Below are 21,412 nucleotides of genomic sequence, written 5' to 3'. Positions count from 1 at the left end.
AACGCGACTTTCCCACCACTAACGTCTCCGGACTAGGAAATAAAATGTCGAATTCTCAGGGGAACCCCCCACCGCGGTCCCTTCGCCGTCAGCTTGCTTAGATTGCTAAAATAATAACTCCGTGCCCTCTGGATGGGTTTTACCCCATCCACAGCACTTCTTTCCTGAGCTATTTGTCGGTTGGCTTTAGGTATTGGGCTGAGGTGCAGGCGATCTTCCACCCCCCAACCTCACAGCAGGGACTTCTCCAGGGGTCTCCCGAGGTTTCTCCACTACTCCAAAATCCAAATATTTCCAAATTAAATCCACAATGCCTTTCTCCCTACAAGAAAGGGTCTGTTAAACTCGATTACTCACTCGGTAGGTTTCCGACTTGCAAATCAGTCCTGTGACGCTCTGTCCTGCGCCATTTTCCTCACCGCTGTCGGGCGGACTCCCTTGTTGCGCCCTTCAGATATTCGAATTCATCCAATGTTCCAAATTACTTCAAATTTGCTGGGCTTATGCCCAATCCTTAAGTCCGAATCCGATCTTAATTTAGAGGAAATCCAGCGCTTTCATCAGGAGCCAGAGGCTGCGCAACGTAGGGATAGCGATGCTCCCTTGCGCCAGCAGCTCGATCCCGTCTTGCGGATTTACTACAAAACCCGCCGATCAGGAGAGCACGCTTTGGCGCTGCTGGGTGCCACCGACCACAGGGTACCCCCCCGTGGGTCTGGGGGTCGCAGAGCCTTTGCGAACCTCCCAAAAATTCCCTATGTCGCTCGGAATTCCCCGAGGGGCTATTCCGCGCTCCCTCCGATGGCCGCGCCGAACCGGAAGTCCAGGTGGGAAATGTCTGGGAATCCCAAAGTCTAAACTCAGAGCCCCTGGCTTATGTCTCGCAGGAGGACACAGGATCCAACCTGGACCTCAACCTTCCTCTGCTCCCTCCCTGTGTCATATTAAAGATTGTAAGCCCCTCGGGGCAGGGACCTTTTTATCAAGGGTCACACATGTGAGGAATGGATTCCTCATGGAATTAACCTACCACGATTTCCAGTGTAGCTTCCTCTTTTTTAGGGCGCCTTAGCATGTCTTAGGACCCGGGAGACAGAAAGGAACATAAAAGCAGAGGCCCCTGTTAGGTTACATATGGAAAATGCCAGGGAACCCAGAAGTCTAAAGTGACGGATTCTGGCTTAGGTCTTTCAGCAGCGACTCAGGGACCACCACGGACCCTCAACCTTTCGCTGTTGCCTCCTTGCATCAAATTAAGGCGTCTAAGGACCTTCTTTGTAAAGGGTCACACGCAGTGATGGTGTAAACAAATAATACCAAATAAATCTCACTACGTTACTGCCTCGTGCAAGCTCAAGCCCGCTAGAGACCTTAAAACCACTGGCTGTATACCCACCATACCTTTGGGGCTCATCCCAACTTCCCCTGGGGTCGTGTGCCCAGCAAGCTCCGGTGTGTTAACAGATTTGCTCTTTGCTAGACTGGCCTGGTTTGCAAAAGTCAGCCCAGGGATTCCTCGTCTGGCACAGTTTTGCAGCTTGTACTTTCATTGAAATCCCAATTAATCAAAATCCTACCATTTATCAATTTCTAGGGTTTAGGGTCTCCTGCAAATGTACAACAGTATTTTTCCTGTACAGTTTTTAATGCCTCTATTGTTGTGAACCGATGCATGATTATAAAGTAAGTAAAGCTTATTTTTAAAGTTCCCAGGTTGATGCCTGATTCTTTCTCAAGTGGGGCAAAGGGAGGGAAGGCAGCTGGCTTCATAGCTGGACTTGCTCAAAACAAGGTTTTGCAGTCTAATTCCTATCCTTTTAAGTTTTTTTTTGGTCAAAGATGGGATTTTAAAACTCTGGTTTTTTTTAAGAACCAGGTGACAACCCTACTTCAGGTATACAGGACCCACACTTTGAATGGTGCTCACAAACCGGAAGCCATCGTAGATCCTTTAGGACCGGTGTTTATTGTCCCGGCGCCTGCTCCTTAGCTTTTAGTTTTGCTGTCAAGGAGGGGATTTTAAAACACTGTTCATGTCACATTTGTGGGTATTTGGAGGGATAAATTTCAATTAACATATTAACAATTAACCGAAGAGGCAAGATCCTGAAACTTTGGGAAATTCTCCTTAAAATGATCTGCAACGTATTTAGGAACGATGAGTCTGTAGGTTGACATTTTAATGGAATTACCCAGTGACTTCAAGGTGCGATTTGTACACAGCTTTAGAGTTAAGAAAATAGAGGCAGGGAAAGGCCATGTAGTTCAACCTTGTAAACAAGGAGATATTCACAACAGAAAATATCATCTGGGGACCACAGCTGAGGACCTGCCAAGCTGACAACATCTGTGGTCAAGTCAAGCCAGGGAGCCAAGCCACATGTACCAGTGATGGGTGACGCTAATAATAATAATAATAATAATAATAATAATAATAATAGGAATAATTTATTATTTTCCAACATACTTGGAATTTGTTTCGGCTACATTGCAATGTAAACATACAGACACTGTTCCTCTCACAATACAAAGAAGCAAAGAAACCCCACCCATAATTTACCTCCCCTTCAGCTATACAAGCTGCACTTTAACTTTTCACGGTCAGAATTTGGAAAGAAAGAAGAAGTGAGGCTCATATTCAAGCCAATACGGTATGTGCCGCTCAAACTCAGTAGGCGTGGCATTAAGCCTCAGCAGCTCAACACCAGTCCAAGTCATTTGGAGGACAGGCAATGGGCCGCCATCGTAAGGGGAAAGGTCAGAAATGGGGAGAGCAATTGCATGGTTTGCTCCTTTAGCTCTTGCTGAATAAAAAGATGGCCCCTTCAAGAACAGAAGTCTAGCCTTCTCGCAACCTGTGTTTGTTTCCTATGGGTTTACTGTGGTGAGGGACTGGCAGAATTTACCCCCTTAATGCATAGTTACAGGTAGGTAGCCGTGTTGGTCTGCCATAGTCAAAACAAAATAAAAAAATAAAAAATTCCTTCCAGTAGCACCTTAGAGACCAACTATGTTTGTTCTTGGTATGAGCTTTCGTGTGCATGCACACTTCAGGTGAAACCCGAAAAATTAGAATATCGTGGAAAAGTCCATTTATGTAAGCAATTGTTTTCATTAGCTACTGGAGTTTAATATATGGGATAGACTCATGACATGCAAAGTGAGATATGTCAAGCCTTTGTTATAATTGTGATAATTATGGCGCACAGCTGATGAAAACCCCAAAGTTGTGATTGTGAATTTGGGGTTCTCATCAGCTGTACGCCATAATCACCACAATTATAACAAATAAAGGCTTGACATATCTCGCTTTGCATGTCATGAGTCTATCTCATATATCAGTTTCACCTTTTAAGTTGAATTACTGAAAGAAATTAACTTTTCCACGATATTCAAATTTTTTGAGCTTCACCTGTACTGGAAGAATTTTTTTTATTTTTTATTTTCCCCTTAGTGCATAGTTATTAACTGCCTCTCCCTTGAGCAGCAGTATTATTCTGGGCCGTCTTTAGCAGATGCGGCTCCAGGGTGCCAATATCTGCCCAGTGCGCCCAAATTACCATGGATAGCGGGGTGGGGGGTGGGGGGCAAGCTGCGCACTGCCAGCCATTGGGGGGTGTGTGTGAAACTCTCCCCCATGCTGCTGCGGGAGAGCAATCCCCACAGAGGCTTGGGAGGGAAGGTGTGCGCCGGCTAGCCATAGGGTTGGCAGGGCACAGCTTCCATCCTAAGCCTCTGTGGGGATCGCTCTCCTCCCGAGGAGGCTTGGGACGCAAGCTGCATGCCCGCCAGCCATATGGTTGGCGGGGCGCAGCTGGCGAGCGTGCAAGGAAAGGGGAGGCTGCCGGCAAAGCTGCAAAGCTCCCCCACTCGCTGGGGGCCCTTGAGAGGCCGGCGCCCTGGCACAACAAACCACTAAGCCCTATGGGAAAGATGGCTCTGGTATTATTACACTTTGATTGTAGGAAACCATTTCTGAGGCATTGCTTACAAATATACCAGTTGAGTGTAAGTGGAAATGAAATGCTTGGGTTCCTACAGGGAGCCAATCTGCCCCACATCAGAGAACACCTGAATGCACTCAGCTGACTCTGTATAGTGGTAAGTATCCCCGCCTGTCACGCGGGAGACCGGGGTTCGATTCCCCGATGGGGAGCCATGACGACCCAGGTGGCGCTGTGGGTTAAACCACAGAGTCTAGGGCTTGCCGATCAGAAGGTCGGCGGTTCGAATCCCTGCGACGGGGTGAGCTCCCGTTGCTCGGTCCCAGCTCCTGCCCACCTAGCAGTTCGAAAGCACGTCAAAGTGCAAGTAGATAAATAGGGACCGCTCCAGCGGGAAGGTAAACGGCGTTTCCGTGTGCTGCTCTGGTTCGCTAGAAAAGGCTTTGTCATGCTGGCCACATGACCCGGAAGCTGTCTGTGGACAAACGCCGGCTCCCTCGGCCTATAGAGCGAGATGAGCGCCGCAACCCCAGAGTCGGACACGACTGGACCTGATGGTCAGGGGTCCCTTTACCTTTACCTTTACACTCTGTGCCACTCCCCTTCCCTCCCTCTTCTTTCTGAATTTCTCTGCAGTTTCTCCCTCTCAGTGCCCCACCTTCTGCCCCAGGGATCCATCTCATGCAAGGAAAGAAACAAAGGGACTTTCAGCATGTTTTGCTATCTCTTCCTGTCAAAAGAAAATACCAGAGTCTGTAGCATCATTAGATGCCATGACAAGATCTAAGGAACGGTGAGATAAGTTTTGTACTGGAAGCATAATATCACTGTATTTTAGTTTTGTGTAAGGTGTTTGAGCAGTTGTAATTTTTCTTCTCTCAAAGATATGCCACAAGGCAGCAGAAGTTTAATATCAGAGTTTTCCTTCTAAGTGGGCTGCCTTCCCACATGGACAATTTCCACCTGCCCCTTACTTCCCTCTAAAGCACGTGCAGAAACTGCTTTCTTGGCCGTTGGTCTAACTGTTGGTCTTGTCCGCTCGATCCACTGGAGTGTGTCTTCGCATGCCACTGAATTACTGCTGTGGCATTTGAAGTAGTTGGGCAAGAAGGAGGTTTGGGCAATTGCTAGGAGAGGTGTGACTCTTGGATCTGTTCCAGTCCTAGGCCCACCACTTTAGTTCACCACCAAGGGGGGTGTGGGGTCAGAAATTGTTATAAGAATTTTAAGGTCATATATAAAACAATTAAATGTTCATAACTGTATATATAAACCACATGTCTGAAACCCCACAGATTAGGTCCTGAACAAATTGACCTCAAATATTTCTCTGCAAGGTCAAACCTCCCCATTGTCTCTTTCCTCACAAATCCTTATGTCTAATGCAGCTCTAAGAAGGAGCCGACTCTAGGAAGTCAAGGGATGATACTCTGTGCTGGCACAAGATCCCACTACGCAGCTGCACAGAGGACCACTCAAAGACCAACACTTTCTGATAAAGAACATATGTTTTTCTTTCCTTAACTTAAGGAATCTCATTATGTTAAATGTTTCTAAATTGCCTGAGGGATTGTATTTTTCTGATCAATAGTGGGATAAGTCATTTGGTAGGTATTCTTTAACAGTGGAAGCTGCTGAGTTTTCCTGTTACTATCAGGCCCTCAATGTTGTTTTTAATATCAATTATTGTGTGTGTGTGTGTGTGTGTGTGTGTGTGTATGCAGAAACTTTTTAAAACTTGAAGCAGATCAGAAGCCAGGGTTCCTGACTTTGTGACTTAAAACTTTTGAAGTTTACTTAGAATAATACAATATGAAATGTTTACTGATTTGGAAAATATCTTGGTGTACAGTGGTGCCTCGCTAGATGAAAATAATTCGTTCTGCGAGTATTTTCGTCTAGCGATTTTTTCGTCTAGCGAAGCACCAATGCAAATAGCGGTTTTCGCTAGACGAAAAAAAATTTTTTCGTCTTGCGAGGCAGCCCCATTGACAAATTCGTCTTGCGGGGCAGCCTTCCGCTAGACGAATGCCTTCGTCTAGCGAGGCATTCGACTAGCGAGGCATTCGTCTATCGGGTCACCACTGTATTCTCAAAACAGAAGCATGTCTGAGAATAACATTTGGGGTAGGTGGGGTTGTTTTGCTTTCTTTCTTGCTGTTGGTTATTTGTAAGCAATCAAGCACCTACCTTTCCTTCCTAGAAATACAGCCAGTATAGAGCCAGAAGACGAGTGTGAGTTTGTGATAGAGGAATCATTTGGATTCAGTTCTACACCTTGGAATTCAACACCCCAAAGGAACAAAAAGCAACAGAAAGTCAACTTAATAGCTGCATCATCTGAAGGGGGGAGAAAAGCTAAGCAGCAGAGTGTAAGAAGACAAAATAAAAGGACATCAGAGAAACTTGTTACACCAGCGCCAATAAAGCAAAGCAAACAGAAGTTAATTAACGCTGCTGAAACAACTGTTAACGGAATGCAGAATGTTTCAAGGACTAATGAAAGAATCGCTGTGGAAGGCGGCCACTCACAGCTAACTGTAAATACCATCCAGAAGTCATCCCAGCATCAGCGATCTATGAAGCAGAGCTGCTCAAAAGTTAAGCCTTTGGTGGTATCATGTGATGAAGGTTGCCAGGATTCTGTAAGTCCTGTAGAGGTACACTCAGAACGGATTCCTTCTTCAGGCCACAGTGTTTTGGAAGCGCCATTGTCTGCGACAAGTACAGGTGAGCAATTACCTTGCAGTAAAAAACCCGTGAGACAAAGACATTCCAAAAGGAAGCCATCGGTAGAAATTCACGAAGATTATAGGCAAGAATGCACACCTGCAGCTGTGTCCCCACAGCGTCATCAAAAGTCCATAGACGCCGAGGAACCGGCTCCTGTTCAGGGGAAAAAATCATCAAAGCGCAAGCAGTCCATTACACCTGCAGCCCAAAGGTCGTCACGCAGCAAATCGGCTAAGAGGCGAAAGCCTGAAAAAACGCCGCCTCGAAAAGATTTGGAAACGGCAGTGAGTACTGTTAAAAGACCTAGAAGGAAAAACAAGGTGCTGGTTTCGAGTGATAGCTCTGAAAGCGTGCATGGAGGAGGAGAACAGTGTGGTGAAGAGGGTGAAGCCCCTGGAGGTAGTAAGAGGGTGCCGGTTTCAGAGCAGATCTCAGGAAACGAGAGTGGTGAAGTGGGTGGAAGCCCCTGTGATGAACCAGTAAGCAAACCGAGGAAGACGTTGCCTCGGGAAGTAAGACTGACTCCCTTAGCAAGTGCTGGAGAAAGTGGAATTTCCTTCTGCCAAGAGGATTGTTCTGAACAGCATGTGGCAGAAAAAATATTAAACACTTCTATGGAACGAAAAGAAAACAATGCACGTTCCTTGCAGTAAGTGCTTTCATCCATTTACGTTGTTGCATCTTAATTTGACTACGGGGAGTGTATAAATATTAAATCAATACAATGGGCCCTTTGCTTAGGCGCAGTTTACTAATCAATCGTGACCTTAAGCGCATGGCCCAAAAAAGAATAAAATTAATAAATTGGGTGGGGGGGTGGCACCTGCCACAGAAAGAGCTTTTAAGTCCTTTGCCTCACTTACTGGGTTCTGGGATGCTCGCAGAGCCCTCGTGCCTCATTCCTAGAGGCCAAGAAAAAATGTGTTACCTTTCTTACCTGGTTTTGGGAAGGTGGTGCAAGGGCTCTGGGAGTGTCCCAGGGCCCTCATGCGATCTTCCCAGAATTGGTAAGCGAGGTGGAGCTTCAGACAAGTGAGGGTGGTTATGTAGGTTGGTTTTTTCTTGCTGGGTGGGGAGGGGTTTCCTGGCTTTATTCAATTTTGCCTTTGCTCATAGAGCCCACTATATGTACTTGCTGCAGTTGATGGCATGTAGTACATGGGTTGTGTTTCTTTCTTTGCTCCTAACCTAGAATTTTATAACCAAATCCGAATCAGAGTTTCAGTCCTGAAGTTCACCCTTGATCTCTTAGGCTAGTGGTGGTCGAAACTTTTTTCAAAGAGGGCCAGATTTGATGAAGTGAAGGGCCGCGAGGGCCAGGGTTTTACTCCAGGAAATAAACTGCCACAGGGGCCGGATTAAACTGATCGGCAGGCCGGATTACGCCCCCGAAATGGACTTTGGACATGACTGTCTTAGGCCATCTTTAAGGTTATTAAACGCAATAGAATTGAACCCATGGGAAAGTTAAATACAAGAAACCCTTGAGTCCACTCTAATAGCTCTTGATAAGTTAACGATTTCTCGTTGCCTGTCGCCTTTTTTCTATGAAACGCTTCTTGTTTCTACATACAGTTTCTTCTAGTTATGGTACTTTTAATTTGCATGGATGGAAGAAAATCTTTTGTAAAAAAAAAGTTTTGATTTTTTTTGCTCTCTAAGGATTTTATCATTGTTCTTTTCTCTTAAGTGGCCTTGTTTCTCAAAATAAAACTTCTTCAAAACATCAGATTGCTGTTAACAGGGAGGATTCAACATCAGGTATGGCTTATTGATTGGTCTGGTATGCTCTTTGAGTTCCTTTTGCTGTATATCTGTGTACATAATTGTAAACAGACACATACATGTATGTATTCTGTGCCAGTAAATGGCACTTGTGTCCTTCAAGCAATAACTGCTTGTTCTTTGATGAAGCAGTCACAGGCCTAATCCTGAAGAGGCAATTGAACTACCACAGCCCCAGATCTGTCAACCTTCCTTTTTTGCATTGGGAAATGGCGCTGGAATAAGGGAATTTCCCGCAAAAAAGGGTAAGTTGACAGCTATGTGAGCCCTAACATTGTGTTTCATTTACAGTTAGGTAGCCGTGTTGGTCTGCCATAGTCAAAACAAAATAAAAAATAAAAAAATCCTTCCAGTAGCACCTTAGAGACCAACTAAGTTTGTTCTTGGTATGAGCTTTCGTGTGCATGCACACTTCTTCAGATACGCTTTTGGGGAGGTTGTGGAAGAACTTTTAACCATGACACCCTCTTTAAAACTATCCAATTTCCAATAATCTGGACCTCTTGGACTAAACATATCAAGGTTATCATGCATGCACATGAAAGCTCATACCAAGAACAAACTTAGTTGGTCTCTAAGCTGCTACTGGAAGGAATTTTTTTATTTTTTATTTTGTTTCGATTGTGTTTCATGTTTGGCTTCACTTGCTTTGTGCTGGCCTCCATTGTGAGGTAAACATTAGCCTCTCCTTTGAGCATTCAGTATAAAGTTTCCCAACTTCCAGTGTTTTCTTGCAGTCAATGTGACTTGGGCTAAATGTATGCCAAGTCCCAGCTTTTGGGGAGGTTGTGGAAGAACTTTTAACCATAACACCCTCTTTAAAACGATCTATTTTCCAATAATCTGGACTTCTTGGACTAAACATGTGCCAAATATCAAGGCTGTAACACACTGAAAAGTACTCACATCATTTTGGTGCCCTTATGAATGAGTCCTTCATTGAAACCCAGGGCATCATGTAGAGCAAGTGGGACTGATCAGGTCCTCTTCAAATGTTATAGAAAAATTCCTGTCATTACTGTCTGGGACCAATGGGAGCCATAACTCAAGGACATACGGAGAACACCACATTGACTACCCCCATGTAGAAAAATATGTAAGTCAGTGGTGGCAAACTGTCAACATGTGGTTAGCACAATGGTTAAAGATGGACCAGAAGATCAGGTTGATCCACAGTTGGTTGGAAAATGAGTCAAACTGGGCTCACCAGTGTTTCCTACAGGGCGCTGTTCTGAGCCTGGTACTCTTTAATATCTTCATCAGTAATAAAAGGGTAGAAATTCTACTCCGTTGGATGGCTCAAAGCTGGGAGGTAAAACGGACTGATTTTACTGTGTTCTGTTGTGGTTTTGATTACGATTTTATTGTTCTATGGTTCATTCAGTTAATTTGTGTTAGCCTTCCGCTGATTGGAGAGAGGGTGGGATATAAAAACAAACAAACGAATTAATTTGTATTTTACTATTTAGATGAATCTGAAGACTTGGAAGAGGAGCAATGTCTGACTTACTCAAGTGCACTGAAGCGCAAAATGAGTAAGATTTCTTTCTTTTTTTAAATGGAGACTGCATCAAATAAACTGTGATCTCTCTCTCTGCAATATAGCATGTTAAGGAGGCCTGTTGCCAGTCTTAGAACTGGGGATATATATAGAGAGAGATCATGCATGCATTTATTCTGAATTGGTGCCAGTGATGGCTTCTGTGGCAGTTCACTTAGTCAAACAGCATGAGGACACTGTCCTAGTGTCCTATTTCTCACACAGAGGGCTGGGACCCACCAGTGGGCGTTAGACTGCTTTCAGGTTAGCCTCAGTACCACAGCTTGCCTCATGCTTCCTCCCTTTCCTTGGTTGAGCCAACGTCAGTACCAGCAGCTCTTTGCATGCTGACTAAAGGTGTTCAGGAGCCAGAAATTGGTGGGCGGTGTCAGTTCTCTGCAGCCAAAGGGCCAGGGAAGATGTTTCCACCTGCCACCTTCTTGTAGCTGGCTCTGCTCTTTTAAAGTTAGGCCCACTTAATCACTGTTAAGGAATACATGAGAGGACAGTGCAAATACTGATTGAACTCTGGAAAAATTGGTTAATACAATATGGGGTGGGAGGAACTCTCCCCATAGTTGTTTAGCGGCTGTAGTTTTGGACCTTTGAGTGTGCAGAAATAGTTTAAACTGCTTGTTCATAAAGTTTGCTAGCTGACCTTGACTCTCACAGCCTCTCTATCCTATTGCAATGTTTAAAGTGGGACTAGAGGGAGATATACTGATCCTAATTCCATGGGTGGGGGGGGGGGTTGCGAGGAATAAAAATGAATAATAATTTTCTAACACTGCATTAAACTGCATCTACTATTTTAAGTTGCAGGATTATAAAGTGTGTGGCAGGTCCAAACGTGATGTTCATCCTTGTATGTGTGTTCTTGTTCTGCTTCTGGGTTTTTACAAAACCTAAATCTGCTTTTCATTACCTGTGTTGTTTGTTAGTACTGCCTTCCAACACGCCCAGTGTTCGCCGGACCAAAAGAATGCGTATTAAACCATTGGAGTACTGGCGAGGAGAACGGGTGAAATACAAGATGACACCTTCAGGTGTGAGGTTCTATACAAAGCTCATATATGTTACCTGGTTATGGCAAATGCAGGGCAGCCCTATGTTGTTGTTGGGGGAATGCTTCAAAAGTAAAAGTAAGCTTGGTGTAAAAAATAAATATTTATTTTGCCATGCATGGCATTGTAATTTCTTCTTTCTATCTCATTTCTTTTTTTTCCTTTTAATTTAAAAACAATTTTATTGAGATATCCTTAAAAATATAATCCAATAGTCATACAGTATTACATTTGAGATTAAAGAAATACAAAAAGAGCAAAAAGAAAAGGTAAGTTACACACACAACTCACATCCAATTACAAAAAAAAATACAAATAGTAAAGGTAAATTAGAAATAAAGATTAAAGTTATAAATTAAAAGACTTCCTGAAGTTCTGCTTCGTGTTCCTTACAAATACTCCTGTCAATGCTGTTTGTTTTATTTTTTCTCAATCAAGCATACATCCAAGTACTTTTATTTATGTCTATGTTTTCCTTACTCCTGTGAGTGAATCACTCCAAACAGATCAACAATTTTGTTTCAACTCCTTCTTCTTCCATATATTCCTCTACATATTTCCATTCTCCTGTCACTTTTTGTTTTGAAATGTTTCTGATAGCTGCTGTCATTCTTGCCAAATTCATAAACTCTACCAATCTTAAATGCCATTCCTGTAGTTTTGGAACCTCTTCCCCTTTCCAATGTTGTCCAATTAACATTCTAGCGGCCGCACACGAGTAAAGGAGAACATTTCTTCTATCCTCTGGTATTTCTCGCGGCAGCATGCTCAATAGAAACGCCTCCGGTGTCTTCTTAAAAGCATCTTTCTATCTCATTTCTATAGCCCTAGATGTTAGTGGTTTCCCTTGTGTCAGGAAGGGCGGTGGAGAATGTTTTAGCTCTGCCCACTCTGTTGCCTCATCCTGCCCATTCTTGTTGCCGTACACATATTGGAAGGCAGACTTATCTGCAGCAGGGAGCCTGCAGGGCTCATGTGGTTTCTCTGTGTTATTTAGGACCCTGGTGATAGGTGGCACTGTGGTCTAAACCACTGAGCCTCTTGGGCTTGCCGATCAGATGGTCGGCGGTTCGAATCCACGCCACGGGGTTCCAGCCGCTGCCAACCTAGCAATTCGAAAGCATACCAGTGTCAGTAGATAAATAGGTACCACTGTGGTGGGAAGGTAAACGCCGGGTCTGTGTGCTCTAGCACTCGTCACGGTGTCCCGTTGCACCAGAAGCAGTTTAGTCATGCTGGCCGCATGACCCCCTCAGCCTGAAAGCGAGATGAGCGCCGCACCCCATAGTCAATTTTGACTTAGCTGCCCAGAGGTCATTTACCTTTTAGCCTGCAGGACCACATCATACTCACCGCTGCAGACTCTTGCCCTCCAACATTTGGAAGGTGGCACCACTTATTTTATTTCCCCTTTATTGAGTGCTCCTCTCATGTTGCTTGCCTTGAAAACCATTTGGACTTTGAGTGCTTTATAGCATTCCTCAACATGTATACCAGTGCTCTTTAAAAATGTTGAACTCTGACCACTTTTAAAATTACTCTGTTGCTCTGACCCTCCCAATATATTAGGAGATATCTCTCGAGCAGGCACATACACAAAATGCCGCTACAGCTTTCATTTCTGCACAAGAATAAAGTCTCAAGCTGTTTCTTCTCAGCTTGGTAAAGAGAGAGTTAACAGCAGGCATGCAACTCTCACTCTTTAGATAAGCCAGAACTTATGAACATATTTTTAACCCACAAGCATATTTGCAAGATCTCATTTTATTCCAAAGACATCAGAAAGTATATAGCTTAATTAGCAATTTAGGTTTTGGTAACATGTATGTGTAGTTCCTACAAAGAGTAATAGTTTATATTTGATCTTATTTCTATTATCAGTTGCCAATATTATTTTTACTTTGATGATAGTGTGTTTAATCAAAATTATTGTGAATGTAATCAAAAATGAATGCAGTAGGTAATCAAGCTAACATAAATGAGAGGCGATAATGACTAGAAAATCTGTGTGCCTCCTGCTTCAAGAAGAAAATTCTTAAGTTTCCCATTCCAACTCCCTTCTCCAAATAACGCATTAAAGTAACTACAGGAGTGTCAAATGGGGAGTGTCAAGTGTGAGATGGGGCTCAATTTGCCACAAGTAGGGGCTATTTTAAATCCAGAAAACCAGCCCATAAATTTCTTCTCTTGCCCAGTATCAGTTTAAGAGGTATAATCAAGGAATTGTGAAATAGAATCCTGGGAAGAGTCAGTTAGTAGTGAACTGTGTTTCTTGTAAGACATCCTAATGGGAGACCGCTTTCTTCATTGGACTTGATAAGAACTACAGTGGACGCTCGGGTTGCGAACGCGATCCGTGCGGCAGGCGCTTTTGCAACCCGTTGTGTCTGCGCATGCGTGTGACGCAATTCTGCGCATGCCCAAAGCGCTATTTAGCGCTTCTGCACATGTACAAGCGTCGAAACCTGGAAGTAACCCGTTCCGGTACTTCTGGGTTCGGTGCGGAGCGCAACCCGAAAAGACGTAACCTGCAGCGGCCGTAACGTGAGGTATGACTGTAATCTGCAAGTGGTTCACCAGTTATTCCATCATCCCTTGATTCACACAAAAATAATCTAAGCTGGTTATGAGAAATGATTCCTAAAATTAATTGTTATTTCAGGTGGCTTTGTAGTCGATGGGGTAATATCGCCTGAACAGAGAGAACCCAAGAAACTAAAACCTAAAAGGACAATACCTGCTCTGGAGTTTGGTATGATAATCATTTATATATGTATATGGGGGGCACTGGAAAAAAAATCCCCAAGTATACTTCATTAGATAGCAAAGGTTCAAATGCTACTTTTAGTATCAACATCTAATTGTATAGTTCAAATGGACGGATGTTGGTCCTGACCTTGCAACACTCTTTCCTTTTTCTAAAGAAAACTTCCCAAGGATAAATACTGCACATCATATGCTAACTGGTGTGCTTAATTAGAATATGGATGTAATTTTTACTTTGCCAGATAAAGATAGCTATGAAACCTCTTGCCTACTACTAATAGCAAAGATTAATCAACAGTTTCTCTGAGCTTTCTTGAGCTGACCAGAGCAAAGGCCTTAAAAATATTATGAACTTGCATGAGTCAACCTGCGGTAAATTCACAGCCCTTCACTTTCTAAGATCCGCTTTCAGCGACCCACAAATAAGTATGCCAGTGCCAAGCGTATTTCTTAATCATAGGATCTGCCTCAGTCCAAAATACGAGATTGGTGGGGGCACAGCTCTTAACTTTTTGCTGGGCTTTGGCAGAAATAAACAGCCCCACTCCTTTCCAGTAGCTTCTAAGCTCTGCACTGCACAAGTATGAACTCCTGTTCAGAAAAGGAGCAAGGACTTAGGCAACCTGCAGTTAGAGGGGGATTTCATGAGACTTGCAAAGAACACTTAAAACCTGCATGGACTTAATCCTGAAGACTACGGTATTTATTCCCAAAGCTCACATCTAGAAGTGTAGTCAGGTTGACTGAATCTTCCGGCCTTGCCTCTTGTTATTTAACAGGGTAACCACTGTATGACCTGGGGTCCCATTCTGCTTTTGCTTCTGTTTTGCAGACGCACCCGATGACTCAGCTGTTACCTTAAAAAGTCTTTCTCAGCCAGCTGTTGTGTTTGATAAAGATGCCAATAAAGAGGTTCTTCTAGGTGAGTAATGTGACACAGGTTTAAAGGTATGAATAGCAAGTATATTGAAAACGAGCTCTGTGGCCAAGTTTCAAGAACCATGATGATCCTGCAGATACTTCCCCTCCCCCATGCAGAGCTGGTTGTATCATTCCTTTGCCTTTCATATTTCACTTTTTGAATACAGGATACTTACCTTAAATATTACAACTCTCTGATTTTGCCATTGCTTGCAATGCAAACTTTCAGTGCGCTACAGAATTTTGCATGATTACCTTTTAATGAAGTAAGCAGGTTTTTGCATATGACTAAGATAGCACATGGGACGCGGGTGACGCTGTGGGTTAAACCACAGAGCCTAGGGCTTGCTGATCGGAAGGTCGGCGGTTCGAATCCCCGTGACGGGGTGAGCTCCTGTTGCTCTGTCTCTGCTCCTGCCCACCTAGCAGTTCGAAAGCACGTCAAAGTGCAAGTAGATAAATAGGTACCGCTCCGGCGGGAAGGTAAACGGTGTTTCCGTGCGCTGCTCTGGTTCGCCAGAAGCGGCTTAGTCATGCTGGCCACATGGCCCAGAAGCTGTACGCCGGCACCCTCAGCCTGTAATGCGAGATGAGCACCGCAACCCCAGAGCCGGACACGACTGGACCTAATGGTCAGGGGTCCCTTTACCTTAAGATAGCACATGTTATATTGCAGTGTACATAATCTGACCTTGTCATCTCCTATGAAAATTAAGTAATGTATTCATTTTCTGCTTTTGTAACAGACTGTGTGAGCAGCAGTACTTCGCATTTGCTTTTCATCAGTGATGACACGGTGTCCATATATAAACATCTGAATACCCCTTTCTTTTCTGCCGGCAAACTGATACTAAAGCCATTAAAAGAAAAGGGATTTCAGTATTCCCACACAGATACGCTGGTGAGTATACCAGAAATTGTATATGTCTTTGAATTATGGAATTGTTCTCACGTTTTTCCTATGTATGCTATCATTTTGGTATTTTACCAGTTTCGTTAATATTCCCTCTTGTGAGATGGAGCAACTGTTTCTTCTCAGTTGTTGAATCTTCTACATGACTTGTGCATTTCTGTGGTAAAGTATCTCAAGGCTCTGCAGGGCAAAGAGTGTGCTGGGACACTTGTATGTATTATGAAATCTTAAATGATTAAACAATCCTATAAGCCCAAAACACCCGCTTACTGAAGGGGCTGCCCATTATATTTTTGCTGATCCTACTGCAGACACAACAGAATTACATACCTTGGAGAAGGCTGCTTGCTGCATCTCTGCATGAGTCTTTGCTTTGGGCTTCCTTCCAGCCAGGAGGCATGTTTGACCTAAACAGCGAGTTTCATGGAAAAAAGAATTGGGCTTCTAATGAAAACAGGAAATAATGTGCCTCAAAAGTTTGAGATACCCTGACAAAGGGTATAGATTTCCTGTGTTGATCCACCATCCTTTTAGCTGAATGCAGAACTGTGGAATCTTTTTCTTTTAATTTTTATCTAATCCGAGTGCCCATCACTTTTAAACAGAAAACAGATTGTCACTGGAATTTACAGGCTAGTCACAGTCAATGTTTTACAGTTGAAATCTGAAATGCATTTGCAAAAATTCTGTGGCTGACATCTAGTGACGTCTGACTGCTTGTGCAGCAGAAATCCACCTGTGCAATGGGATTTCTGGTTTCTCTTTTTTTGCCCTTCCTGCCCCCCACGTCCCCCACAAATCTCCAGAGGGTCCCTCAATTCTCTGGTTGTGCAGGGCTCGGGGGGGGGGAAGCAGAAAAATGAGAAGTCCCATTTTTGAGTGGGTGCTTGCTCATGCTACATTGAATCTTGCACTGTGCCTTACATAGTATAAAAGATGGGAAAGATGTTTTTTAATTTGTGAAAAGTAGGACTCTGCATTTTAGTACATGTAACAATTACAGAGGGGAAAAACAACTACAAACAATCGAGTCACTTCAGAGTACACCAACAGAACTTTGTCAGTGTATCTGTGCGAAAACCATCACAATCTTAAACACAACAATAATACATTTTAGTTCTAAGATTGCTAGTTCTAGATGTTCTGTTAAGAAGTGCATAAGAGCACTGCTAGGTCAGATGACTTCCTGTAGTAGGTCTGTGGTAGAATTCCCCCCCCCCTTTTTAACGCAACAAGGAAAATTATTGGAGCAGTCTCTGGATGTGGTTGTGGCAGATATAGCTCTGCCCCCTCACCTCTTTCATTTACAAGGCAAAAATGACCGTACATGTTAATGAATCCATCACACTCATTTACTCTTCACTTTCCCGTCCCCATAAGCTTCTGCTGCTGTGTTAATAATTCATTACTTTATGGATTTCCCCTTTGAAGCAAGGGCAGCTTGCTTTTCCGTTCAAAGAGAACGTATTTTCTCTCGTAACGCAGTGCCAGCAGGTAAAGCTGCACAGAGATTGGATTACCTCCCCAGCGTATTGATTCTGTGCCGAGTAGGGGCGGTGGAAAGGTCTGTCATAGGAAATTGCTCAGGATGTTGGTTCCCTTCAACCACCCACCCCTTCAGTAGCATCCAGGCATTCACAGCACCAATGCTAATTTTTGCTAATGGGAATGGATGTGCGCAGCACAGCACTCTCTCCTGCTGCTGCTGCAATAGTCTTAAGCAAGCAAGAAATGGTTTTGCCGGACACTCCCAGTTCAGGAGTCGCTGTGGGCTGCTCTCTTCGAGGCTTAGCCTCTTCAGTGAAGGAACTGAAGCCAGAACAATGCATTATGACAGCCTTAGGGATCCAACTGAAAACACCTCTTCCTGTCGTGCAATTGCACTACTCTTATTCTCATTCTCATTCTTTATTGAATTTATATACTGCCCTATACCCAGGGGCCTTAGGGTGGTTCACATAATAAAATCAAGGTATAGAAACACAAAATACATAATCAAAACAAAAACAACTCAATAGCCCTCCTCTCCCCCCAAAAAAACCACATTTTAAAGGCGGATAGGATGTAAATCTGATCAACCAAAGGCCTGGTTAAAAAGGAACCTATTTGCCTGGCGCTTAAAGATGTGTAATGAAAGCGCCAGGCGAACTTCCCTGGGGAGAGCATTCCACAGACAGGGAGCCACTGCAGAGAAGGCCCCGTTCCCGTGTTGCCACCCTCCGGACCTCTCGAGGAGGAGGCACACAAAGGAATGAGATGATCTCAGGGTCCGGGTAGGTTCATATGGAAAGAAGTGGTCCTTGAGGTGTTGTGGTCCTGAGTCGTTGAAGGCTTTATAGGTCAAAACCAGCACTTTGAACTGGGCCCGGAAACTAATTGGTAGTCAGTGCAGTCAGACCAGGATCGGTGTAATATGCTCAAACCATCTTGCTCCGGTGAGCAACCTGGCCGCTGAATTTTGCACCAGGTGAAGTTTCTGAACCATCTTCAGGGGCAGCCCTACTACCACCCACAAATTAATTGGTTGCTGCTTACCGAGGCAGGAGTATAAGGACATCACATCAGACACTTTACATTACAACCAATTTCCTTGGGTCCAACTGACGTGCGACCAAGACTGTGCTCATTGCAGCGACCCAGACCTGGCCGGAAAAGGGGGTTGGGTGGGCTTATGCCCACAATGACCCGGAACCCAACCCCCACGCAAATCAGGGGTTGCCTGTACTAGGCATTACCATGGAGTGGGGTAGAATGAGACATTGACCTGCTGGCTTTGGTGAGCCCCAACATCTGCCATAATACTTAGTTACAACAGCTAGATGACACAGGTTAATGTTTGACCAAAATAGTGCGTGACTATCCTGCCAGTCGGCTTGATATGGGGGTCAGATGTGCTTTACAAAAGAAAAATAACTAATAACCTTCTAGAATGCAGAATGGCTGCTTAAGAGAAATTGCAGAAACCTAGTAATGATTCGCTCCTTTTTGAATCAAACCCAAATCTTGTTTATCCAGGTATAATCTGCTGGTCATCTCAGTGTCTCGAAGGAGTAACCACTGCTTGATTTCTACTTAAATGGAGTGGGAAACATCAGAACTATGATCAATATAGTTAATTATTATTAATTTTATTGAAAACATGTATATTCCACGTTCCTTTATAAAATAAAAGTTGCTTAACAAAAAATATTTTAAAAATGAGACACAGCAAAACATTCAAACTACTAAAATTAGTTTCCTACATGAAACCACAAGTGGGCAGGGGAATTCAGTATAATTTCAGGGAGACAGAATTTTAATTGACACACCCTTAATTTCAGAGCTCTCCGGAAAGATCTGCAGGTGTTTAGCTTAGTTGTTCATCATTCTAGTTGGCATATTTACTCTGTCCCAATTAGTTGTTTTTGTATACTAGGTAAAACCCTTGTTATTCCTAGATTTGACTGCTGCCACCAGGGGTTTTTAAATACAGCAATGTGAGCCTTTTAAACTCCCAGAGGCGTGTTGATATTTTATTTATACAAGGTTTTGAGATGAAAAGTGAAGTAACGTTTATGGCTTTCATTTCTGAAGGTTTATCACATTTCCTGTGGAAAGCTCCTTTTGACGCTGTACGACCAGTGCTACCGTCTGACTGCCGGAGACTATTTTTTTTATCCCGCCGGGTAAGTGTACCAATCCCCTGCCAAATAATGAGCATTTTCAAGAGGGGGAAGGGCTAAGGTAAAGATGAATGCAGAAGGGGGAGAATAAGTGTCTACGGAAGGAGATGATCCTGTTTTCTTGAGCAGTGTTGGGGCATATGTTGTGTGTGACTGCATGACTACGGGCCACTTCACGTGCTCCTTTGAAGAAGCAAGGGAGGAATCAAGAGTAGATTGGCATTTCTTCCCGCTATTCCTTCTGGGCTTTCTGCAAAGGATAGAGCAACATTGGGTGTCCCTGCACTGGAAGAATGCACCTTTCCCTTGCTGCTTCTTCGCACAACATCTGGACGGAGACCAGAGGAAGAATCAGTCGTGTTTCCTCTCTTGCTGCTTTCAGAAGCCTCCCCATCGTTCCCATTCCGCTGCCTCTTTGCCTTTTGGAGGAGAAATAAGGCAGTCAGCTGTGAAGCATCTAACCTGATGAGAAGACCTTGCCCCCCACATCCCAAGCAGTTGTTTAAACTGAGTTGATGTGGCCCTTTTGGGGGGCTGTGAGACCAGCAGGCGTGGGGTTAGCTATTTTTACAGTTAATGCTGGCACTTTTGTAATTGATTATATGAATTCAGTATAAAATGTTCTGCACTTGGATACAGTGGAGGAAGTGGTACTCAGGAAACATAGTTTCGTATTTTTATGTTGGGAACCACCTTGTGATCTTTGCATGAAGGGCAGGATACAGATTTAATAAGTAATAATAGTAATAATAGAGTAAAAAGACTTGTATCCAAAGAACTGTGTGTGGAGCTCTAGTCACATAATAGGTCCCCCCCCCACTCCATTCCCACTGCAGTCCCTAACGTGCCAATCAAAATGAAATGTACCGTATTTTTCGCTCCAAAGGGTGCACCTCGTTTTTAGAGGAAACAAGAAAAAAAATAGAGGAGGTTTTCCTCCTCTAAAAGCCCTGTTTTTTTGAGGATCAGCTAAAAGTTTTGCAGCTTTTTTTGCAAAGGGAAAAACCCTGGGTTTTTTTGAGGATCAGCTAAAAGTTTTGCAGCTTTTTATGCAAAGGGAAAAGCCCTGGTTTTTTTGAGGATCAGCTAAAAGTTTTGCAGCTTTTTTTGCAAAGGGGGAAAAGCAAAGAGGAAAAGCCCCGTTTTTATGGGGTTCAACTCACATTTCTGCAGCTTCTAAAGGAAAGGGAGCCTTTTCTACAGTTTCCAGACAGATAATCTAATCAGCCAGTCACATATCGCTGGGGAAACAAACAACCTCCCTCTGCAGCACATTCAACAATGGAGGCCTGGGCAAGGGGGCGGGGCTGAAAGGGAGCCGGGGACTCTTATCTCTCTCCCGATCTCTTGCTGATCAGCTGCTGAGCGGGGTCCTTTCAACACCCCCTTTTCTCTTTGTAAAATAAAAAGCATGATCCTCTTTTTCAGCTCCAGGGACCACCATTCGCTCCATAAGACACACAGATATTTCCCCTTACTTTTTAGGAAGAAAAATGTTTCTTATGGGGCGAAAATATGTTAATTTGGTAAGGCACAGGGAAGTGTTGGCAAAAATGGGGGTGCGGGTGGGAGCCCTTGTATTTGTACTGGATCTTTTTTAATTTGACCCAAAGACTTCTCCAGTGTCCTTTAAGCTTTGGACTGCACACTGTTGAAGTGGTGATATTTAGGATGCATCCCCCACAGATATCCAGCTATAAGTGAAATGAAAACCACCGCATTTTTGAATTTATAAAATGGTAGACTTGTCCTATAATGGAATCACTCTGTTTAATTGTAGGGAACGTGTACAACATACGTAATCTCTTGAATAAAGAATGTGTTGTCTTCTTCACTCAAATGAAAGGAAGCAGGTAAGAAAAAAAAAAGCAGCGTTTCTTTGGGTTCTTTAATATTTTCGTCCCACTCTGAGTCTCCACTGAGGATAAAATGAGGCATGCCCTCCCTTACTATTTTGCTTCTTTAAAGAAAACCCTGGCACTTGGAGACTTAGGAAAAGTTAAACAGATTAGAGGTTTCATTTTAAGAACAAAATTGGTAAGACAAAAGAAGTGTCAGGAGATAGAATTATTTCAAGAAACAGC

The 21,412-nt window shown here is 43.7% G+C and overlaps 1 protein-coding gene across 1 annotated transcript; it reads left to right on the top strand.

Annotated features, from left to right (window-relative positions):
- Window positions 1-4,629: 4,629 nt before the first annotated feature.
- Window positions 4,630-21,185, top strand: LOC117059250 (centromere protein C-like). Its single transcript, XM_033170855.1, is given in 11 exon segments — window positions 4,630-4,737; window positions 6,148-7,326; window positions 8,368-8,438; window positions 9,932-9,997; window positions 10,944-11,048; window positions 13,729-13,818; window positions 14,665-14,754; window positions 15,500-15,654; window positions 19,240-19,314; window positions 19,316-19,331; window positions 21,109-21,185. Coding segments are annotated over 11 exon segments (1,944 nt in total). The 5' UTR covers window positions 4,630-4,717.
- Window positions 21,186-21,412: the final 227 nt, after the last annotated feature.

Source organism: Lacerta agilis, chromosome 14 (genome assembly GCF_009819535.1).
Source record: "Lacerta agilis isolate rLacAgi1 chromosome 14, rLacAgi1.pri, whole genome shotgun sequence".
In the NCBI taxonomy this organism is placed as follows: domain Eukaryota; kingdom Metazoa; phylum Chordata; class Lepidosauria; order Squamata; family Lacertidae; genus Lacerta; species Lacerta agilis.
This window is presented reverse-complemented; position numbering and strand designations above follow the sequence as displayed.